Source organism: Poecilia formosa, unplaced genomic scaffold, assembly GCF_000485575.1.
Source record: "Poecilia formosa unplaced genomic scaffold, Poecilia_formosa-5.1.2 Scaffold3, whole genome shotgun sequence".
Classification (NCBI taxonomy): Eukaryota; Metazoa; Chordata; class Actinopteri; order Cyprinodontiformes; family Poeciliidae; genus Poecilia; species Poecilia formosa.
In genome coordinates, this window is record NW_006799942.1 from 1430893 (window position 1) to 1439308 (window position 8416).

Sequence of the window (8416 nt, forward strand, 5' to 3'; positions counted from 1 at the left end):
ACACACACACACACACACACACACACACACACACACACAACAATTCAAATTTAAAAAGCAAGAGACAATAAAGGGTACCATAAGTCTATACTCAGAGTTGGAGAGTAACTATTGTTACATTTACTCAGTTACATTTGCTTTTTTGAAAATTTGTTCTTTTTGGATTATTCCTACTACGCTGTATTTTTACTTTTACTTGAGTATTTTTATTATGAAGTGTTTCTACTCTTGCATGAGTAAAATTTCTGGATTTTCTACCCACTGAATGAAAAACAAACATGTTTTAACAAAAAATTCACCAGACACACATCTGCAGTTTTAGTTTACGTTTGAAAAGTCTTTTGAAAACCCCTCATGTCATCTCCTCTTTATCACCCAGAGGATCAAACTCATAAAACATTCAAATAAAAATAATAGAAAACCTAATAAAAACATGCTAAAAGTAAAAAGAATGTGTTTTTTTTAGCTGAGGGACTGCCTCGACCATAAGGCCGTCCCGATGGATGGAGCGACTCTGACCTCAGTGATCCATCAGCGGGGCGTAAATGTGCGATATCTGGGTGCCGTGTTGAAGGAGCTGGACGAGATGGAGGAGAGAGAAAAACTCAGCCATGTGCAGGTGCACACCGCGTTTATTTTAACTAAAAACAAATTCACACTTGTACATCAATATGTGTATTTATTCACGTAAACGAGAGTCTTCATTAAATATGAAATGGATAATACAGCTGTACTATATTTTTTTTCAAAATGGGAAACATTAACAACAATACAAAGTATTTTTCTTTTTATAATCAAGTTTTTTTAATTAGTAGAAACCCGTTTATTACTGAGTTTTACTAACTTTAACTGCAGCCAAATCAGTTTTTATCTGATTTCTTAAACTTGGCTAAATGTTAGCAAACATTTTGAAAGAAAGAGACCTTTTCTTATAATGAGGATAATTTTGTTCAGTCGAGTCAAAAACAAGCTGAAAACTAACATTAAAAAGACCTCTCTATGTGCTTGTTTTTTGTCGTTGTTATTTTCTTGACCCAGAAATACTTTTGACTCAACAATTTTGGCCATGTGACAAAAAGTTTTAACACCCCTGACTTATGCAGTAGAAAAGCATTACTGCTTATCTACCGCATGTAAATGTAATGTAAATTTTTAACATTAAAAATAAACATCTTTTGTCTTAGATAAATGTCTAACCATGTCTAAATAATCAATCCATCTTCCCACAGAGAATTTCCATCAGTGAAGTCATCACCAGAAGTGTGAAACACATCTTCAGGACCTACATGAAGGTGCTGAGAGAGAAATTAGTTTAGACCACCAGTCCTTCTCAAACTGTGGTCCGCGGGCGCCCTCTAGTGGCCCGCCAGGTACTGCATGTCGACAACCGTTTATTTGCCGTTACTTTAGTTTAAGTGCTACGCTACAGTTAGCTTACCAAAGGATTGTGGTTAAAAATAATAATGGATAAATGGCTTAAGACCGGTGGGTAACTAAATAAAAAACTTAAAGATAGGGGTGGGAAAACTGTTACGATTCAGATCTCGGTCTGCCGCTGATACGAGGCGATGAACAACTGAATCTTAACACCTTAAGTTAAATTATTTATGTTGAGCTGTCTACTGGCTGAAAGAAAATGTTTGTTTTTTCCAACGCAACTCGAATCCATTTTTCTTTTATTGTGCTTCTAAATTACAAATAGCCCTAAAATATTATTAATGTAACTAACTGTTTTGATTTTCATGTGTTTTCTATCATCGGAAAGCTTGGAATCCAAACCTTCAGGACCTGTAAATAACCTGTAATAAGTCATATTTACAACACAGCGCCACCCTTCACTTTAAGCGGAATTTAAGAGACCAATATTTTAATTTCAGATTATATATGAAGATGTTGTGTGAGTGTTTGGGGTAAGCGGTCTTCAGCCTGAATAAGTTTGAGAAACACTGGTTTAGACCGAACATGAAATCCTCTGTTTAGAGCTTAACTTACTGACGTTTTTCTGTCAGGATGTGGAGCCTGCAGCGTTTTCTGCAGCTGTCAGTCACTTCCTAAACTGCCTCCTGAGCTCGTCCTCCGCTCCTGTTCCTGATTCCTGCAGCGATGAGCTGCCGTCCCGCCGCAGGAGCCGCCGCCGCCGAACCCAGAGCGACCGAGCGAACTTCCCGACCAGCAGTTTGTGGGCAAAACTGACTTCTGATGATCTGTGGAGCAGGATCAAGACGGAAGCGGAAGATTATTACCACTATACATTTAAAAGGTGCATTTGTGTCTGTGTGGCAGAACTTACGCAGAACTTTCCTTTACTGTCTTTTAATCTCTGCACTCAGTGAAAGCATAGAAGAAGAAATAGAAAAGCACAACCTTCAGAAGATTTCACTTTTGAGAGAGATGTCCATCAAGACAGGCATTCAGGTAGGAATCACTTTTTAACACATCTATATAAGTTGTTTTTATTTTTTATATATTTTATTGAATAACACTTTTTTACATCCTAAGAATCATACTTAATCCTAAATTGTCACGACAGGCCAAATGACAGCTGTTCTTTGTTTTTGAGGTTAAAATTAACTACTCGATCTGCTTGTTGAACAAAAGATAGGAGTATCTCTAAACCATAGTTTGAAATTAATGCATCAGAGGTGTAATTTGTAGCTGCAGGCGTTCAAGAATTGCATAGTAATATGGAGAGCCATTTCTGCCAAAATTAAATAAATAAATCAAGAAATAAGAAATAATAAGCAATAATCTTTATTTAATCACTGTCGTAATAATTACCTCACTTATATTATTTATTCATTTATTTATTATTTTACTTATCATATGGTTACTTATTTTTGATTTGTTTGTTCAATTTTGGCTGAAATTGCTCTCCTTAAGTATGATTTCAGGGTTTTTCAGGGTTTATAAATATATTTCCTTAATTCACAAAAAGAAGGTCAGACAGACAAATTGTCTCCAGCCGTGGTGTGAATAATTTAAGCGGCTGACCTCTTTCCTTCGTCTCTGCTCAGCTGCAGCTGAGAGAGTACATGTTTGAGTGCCGACACAAGCCAGCGTTCAGCGAGGATGATGTGGTGAACATCTTTCCTGTGGTCAAACATCTCAAACCAACGTCGACTGATGCTGCCGGACTCGTACAGCAAGCACAGCTGGCAGCACAGCGGGGTGATTTATTTATTTTTCTATTTATTTCAATCTGGATTTTAAAACCAAGAAATTATTTGTTATACAGCATCAGAATAATTACCAACTATTTGTCAAAGTACACTTATAAAGTCTCGTTAATCTGTGCTACATAACAATAAATTCATTAAAAAAAAACACTGAGGAAAAACTAATGATAGTAATAGTGAGATAACAATAATAAGCTACTAATAATGGAAATGGTAACACAGAATAGGTTACATTAGTGGTTGTACCTCAGTTGACCGCTGAGGGGAGAAACAAACTCAGAAAAAAGCAATTGGTGGGCTGCACAAAATCAGTTCATGGCCCATAAATGGTCCCCGGGCCACACTTTGGACACCCCTCCTCTGACCTGTCTTAACGATGCTGTTTGTTCTGTAATATTCTCTTAAAAACCTCTGAGGTTTCCACAGAACAGTTGGATTTTTACTGGACTCTTTTTACTAATTAGATGACGTCTAAAGCCGAACGGTTACATCGGATTTTATTTAGGAATAAGAGAGCTAATCCCACAATTTCTGTGTTGTTTCTCATAATGTGCTAATTTGAGTCACACAAAATAAGAAGAATGCATTTCCAGAAGGGTTATAGGAGAAGTGGTTCACTAATTGCTGTTTTCTTCTCTCTTTTTTTGCTTCCCAGGGTTTCTCAGAGCAGGTCTGGACTTGCTTGGTCAAGCCCTGACTCTTTTCAGCAGCGTTTGTGGGATCCTGCATGAGGACGTTTCCAAGTGTCTGCGTCTCCTTGGGCGGCTCAGATACACCTTAGGAGAAAATGATGACGTAAATATCAGTTGATGTCATTTTCTTCCATGATGTACCGCTTTTATTCCATCTAACTCAACACGTCAGCTTCCGTTTAGGTTTTAAAGTTTTCTTTTCGATGTCTTCCTGTGAAGTAATGTTGTCATTTTGCCCATCCCAGGCTCTCATTCTTCAGGAAAAAGCTGCTTTGATTTCTGAGAGAATACAAGGGACAGACCATCCGCAGACCGTACAGGACTATGTGTGTTGCTTTACCTCTTCACCAGTCCAACCAGTTTATTGTCTACTATGAGATTTTATATCTAAATTATAAGCAATTTGCAAGTGTTTATATCCTTCCTGTGATTTAGACTCACCTGGCGCTGTATTTCTTTGCCGGAGGCCGCCTGTCGACTTCCCTCCAGCTCCTGTATCGCGCTCGATACCTCACTCTGCTCATTATCGGAGAAGATCATCCACAAATTGCACTTCTGGATGTAAGTCCAGTTGTATCTGCTTTAGCATACTTAAAAAATATCTTTATGTAACATTTTGTTTGTTGTCATTTTAATGGGGATTGACCTATCCTCGTTCACCAAACCCTTTGTCTGTGCTACCATCACAAACACAAACAAGAGGAATTTGACGGGGTTTTAACTGGACCTGTGTGCTTTTGTCATCATCAAATACTCTAAAACTAACAATAAATGTATAAAAATCACATGATTTTCTCTGTTCACTGCAAAAACACTGAAGTATTATTTTGTCTAGTTTCTAGTGCAAGTATCTTAGTCCACTTGAATTAAGTCAAAACTAACTCAATGCATTTACTTACGTTAATTGTGCTTATTCATGATTGTCAATGTTTTATTGTCCCATTAAAGACAAAAACAAAACTCTTGTACCTTTGTTTTCTTCAAACGGTGTTATCTGCAGCTCACTCGTTTTGTAACTGAAGTATGACTGTTGTTTTTTGGGTTTTACCTGACAGACTATGCTGGGTTTAGTCCTCCATGCCCTGATGGAAAATGAGCTTTCACTGAAGTTCCTGCAGAACGCCTTGACTTTAACCTCTAAATATCACGGTGCAAAATCGCTGAAGCATGCACACAGGTATGCATGTCATGTTAGTTGTTTTTCTTCCAGTTCTTCTGAATTAATTTACATTTCTTTCTGTTTTTTTTAGTCACCATGTGCTTGCCATTGTTTATGAAAGCAAAGGGGAGTTACAATTAGCTCTGCACCACGAAAAAGAGGCTCACATTTTGTATAAAAACCAGGTGAGCTTTTAAAAACTCCTTTTTTAACTATTTTGCTCTGGATTGTCAAGGTGCTTTTATATTTGTTGCAAACTTACAGCTTGGTGAGAGCAGTGACAGCACAAAGGAAAGCTCAGAATACCTGCAGAGGCTCACGGATCAGGGTGCAATCCTCCAGAGAGCCGTCCGCCACATCGCCTCTGGCAAACCCAGTGCCTCTGTCTCTCCTCCGAAGGTTTGTTCACATTTAAGATGGCAAAAAAAACTCAGCAAGGCTCAGCTTGGTGCTAAACCTGTTCTGTTTTTCTGGCAGTTGCCAAATCATCCTGTGATTCTGCATCAGCTCAACCTGACTTGTGGGATTACTTTCATCCCACCCAGGTGAAAAAGATGAGGGCAGGGCATCTTGATTAAAAAATCAACATGCAAATTGCTCATTTTGTCCTTATAAAAATTTAATGTAGATAAGGATTTCATCTTTGATCCTGCCTGCACTGTTTCTTTCTTTCTAGTGAAAAAGAGCTGAGAGCAGAACTGAACGAAAGACGAAAAGTTCAAATAGAAGACGTGGAATATCAATTATTAAACCAAAACGGCAACAAGCAGCAGCTCTGAACTGCGGACCAAAGGGAAAACTACTGCAGCCCACCTGCTTGTTCTGGGAAAATGGCTCAGTGAGAAACTGGGTTACCCAGATTCAGCTAAGTCCTTTAGAAACTACAGCAGCTTCTGAACTGCTACAGATGAGTGAAAAACTATTTGAATAATGTAGTGGTATAATCTGACAATAAAAGTTACAGAAAAAACCTTTAATCTGTGTGTATTACTTAGTGGAAAACATGATTAGAAATATATATAATTTTTTTTAAGTCACAAGTGCAAAAATCAATATTCATGCCTTACAATTCCTTTAAAATAAATCCAACAGAATGTTTTTAATGACATTATTTATCTTGATGTGGCCCAAATTAAAAAGGGAGTTTGTTGCAACTAGAATGTTTTTAAGAACCTTTCAGCAGGAAAGCCAAACATAGCGAAGAAAAAATTAAATTCATAAAAATACACAAGCCTTGACACAAACAGCAGGTACGCTAACCAAAGACTAAGCATGAGTGAACAGGTGAGCGGCATTCAGTAAACACACCAGGTGTGACAGAGAAAGAGGAAACAGAAGAACAATTTCTGCAAAAGACAGCCTGAAGTAAAACTGCCCGCAATACAAATTAGGAAATCAAATAGGATGAACAATAACGGACTAACCTGAAATAATAATGTCATATAGTTTTATAGTGGATGTCATCCACAGTGCTACAATAAAGTATCTTCCCCTTACAGATTGTTTCTCTTTGGGGGTTTTGTCCCACTTCAATGTTTTAAAACATAAAACAAATTTTAATGTCAAAAATAAACCGGTTAAATACAAAAGATAATTTTCAATAAGGATTGCATTTTCTAGATCTGTTTGGGGTCATGCCACTCCAAATCAATGAGATCAGGTTTGATTTGGTCGCATTTTCTCTGGCGTCTTATTTAAAAGACTTTAAACTATGACATGAACCTTTGGTAGTTTTTCAACCTGAACCTTTTTAGTTCAATTCTGGTCACCGGCCCATAGAGCAAACTGAACAGAACTAAGGTCTACACAAACTAATGAACTATGTTAAATCAAAACGTCTCAACCTGAGTCATAAAGTGTTTAAGAGCGCTCAAAGTCCATGACAGGTCTTGTATTTTCAGTTTCTGTATTATGACCTTGCAATCCCTAATGTCTCCACTAGGTTACACACTCGTTCCACGGCCACTTCCCTGTATATTTAGTTTTTCTTTTTAATAACCTGAATATTAACGTTTTTAATGCACTAGTAACCCTCTAGCATTTCATCAGCTTCACTGCCAGTAAGGAATCGGGTTTTCATCTGGTTGACATGGTGACTGACTGAATTTCTCAACATTATTATTATTATTTTTTAATCTTGATCATTTCTCTAAATAACATCAGTTTGGTTGCAGCAACAGCAAAACATGGTAACTTTTTATGTGTTATCAGTCTTTATGAAGTCCCATGTTTTTTTTTTTTTTTTCATTCTTTCATTTAGGTCATTGAAAACGTTTGTACACCACCACCGTTTGCTGTTTGAGTTTCAGATTTATTTGCTATTTTCTCCAGATATTTTCAGCAAAGCTGTTTTGTAAGTCTGCACTCTGAATGGAGATAATGTCTTTACATGAACAGGAATAGAGCCTGGGAGTGAGTGCAAGAAAATGTGGGATTTTGTTTCTTCTGGCTAGATTTTTTTTTATTATTGTAAATTAAACGCCATATTAATGATTTGCTCTTTTAAAGTCGTTTCATGCAATGTTTTCCTTCTTTCTTTAAGGAAATTGAAAAATACATCTTTACTGAAAACAGAACATCTAATCATTTGCAAAACCAACAGCTGCATACTGACTTTAACTTAAAGATATATTTAAGTAACTCTTTTATTACAGCTGTTATCTAATAACCCTACATTATCTTTTTTGTTGAACCATTTGTATCTTATCATACCTGCAGTTGTTCACCTTAAGCCCAGGTCTCTGCACTATACATCTATGTCCAGTGTTACTGTGGAATAGGTTTTTGACACTTAGTAAGCTAATTTGGGTGAACAAGATTAAATGAATAAGTCTGATACAGAGTCAGCCGAACACTGAAGGCTGCTGAAGGCTGATGATGTAACGACGTGAAGGCTACTGGGTCAGTAGCTCCTATTATCCAGTTAACCAGTTTTATTCTCACTAAAATATGCAAATTTGTATGAACACAGGATAATAACACTTAAAGATAATTGGTTCACAGCTATCAGTTAAAGTCCTTTTAACATAAAACATGCTCTTTTAAAAATTGGAATAAAAAATACTAAACATCACGATGTTTTTGGTTTTTTCTATGAATGATCTCATTGTTAAATTACAGTAAGTCCTCACTATAACAAATGCAATGTTAATACATTTACTCCTTAATTGCTAGTTTTATCATTTAGATATTTAACATTAATTTATTTATTTAGGAAACAACACAAAATGTTTATTTTATTCCCATCTCATACATGCTACTTGGATTTTTTTTGTGTATGTATTATATTTTTTCAATTTAAATAAAAACAAATATCTTCAGTCATCGTCACAGATAAGAAATCAAATAGAAAACACAGTCACAAAAAACTAAATTTATATTTGGCAAAA

The 8416-nt window shown here is 36.4% G+C and overlaps 1 protein-coding gene across 1 annotated transcript in view; it reads left to right on the top strand.

Annotated features, from left to right (window-relative positions):
• The window catches only part of LOC103141951 (clustered mitochondria protein homolog), a 22178-nt gene extending 14709 nt beyond the window's left edge, over positions 1–7469 (top strand). The window contains exons 17-29 of the mRNA XM_007557786.2: positions 467–619; positions 1230–1292; positions 2010–2260; positions 2331–2415; positions 3015–3168; positions 3832–3971; positions 4114–4194; positions 4304–4429; positions 4924–5045; positions 5119–5212; positions 5292–5426; positions 5505–5572; positions 5704–7469. Of these exons, the coding sequence (XP_007557848.1) occupies positions 467–619; positions 1230–1292; positions 2010–2260; positions 2331–2415; positions 3015–3168; positions 3832–3971; positions 4114–4194; positions 4304–4429; positions 4924–5045; positions 5119–5212; positions 5292–5426; positions 5505–5572; positions 5704–5806 (1575 nt within the window). The 3' untranslated portion in view covers positions 5807–7469. The remainder of the gene's footprint in view (positions 1–466; positions 620–1229; positions 1293–2009; positions 2261–2330; positions 2416–3014; positions 3169–3831; positions 3972–4113; positions 4195–4303; positions 4430–4923; positions 5046–5118; positions 5213–5291; positions 5427–5504; positions 5573–5703) is intronic.
• Positions 7470–8416: the final 947 nt, after the last annotated feature.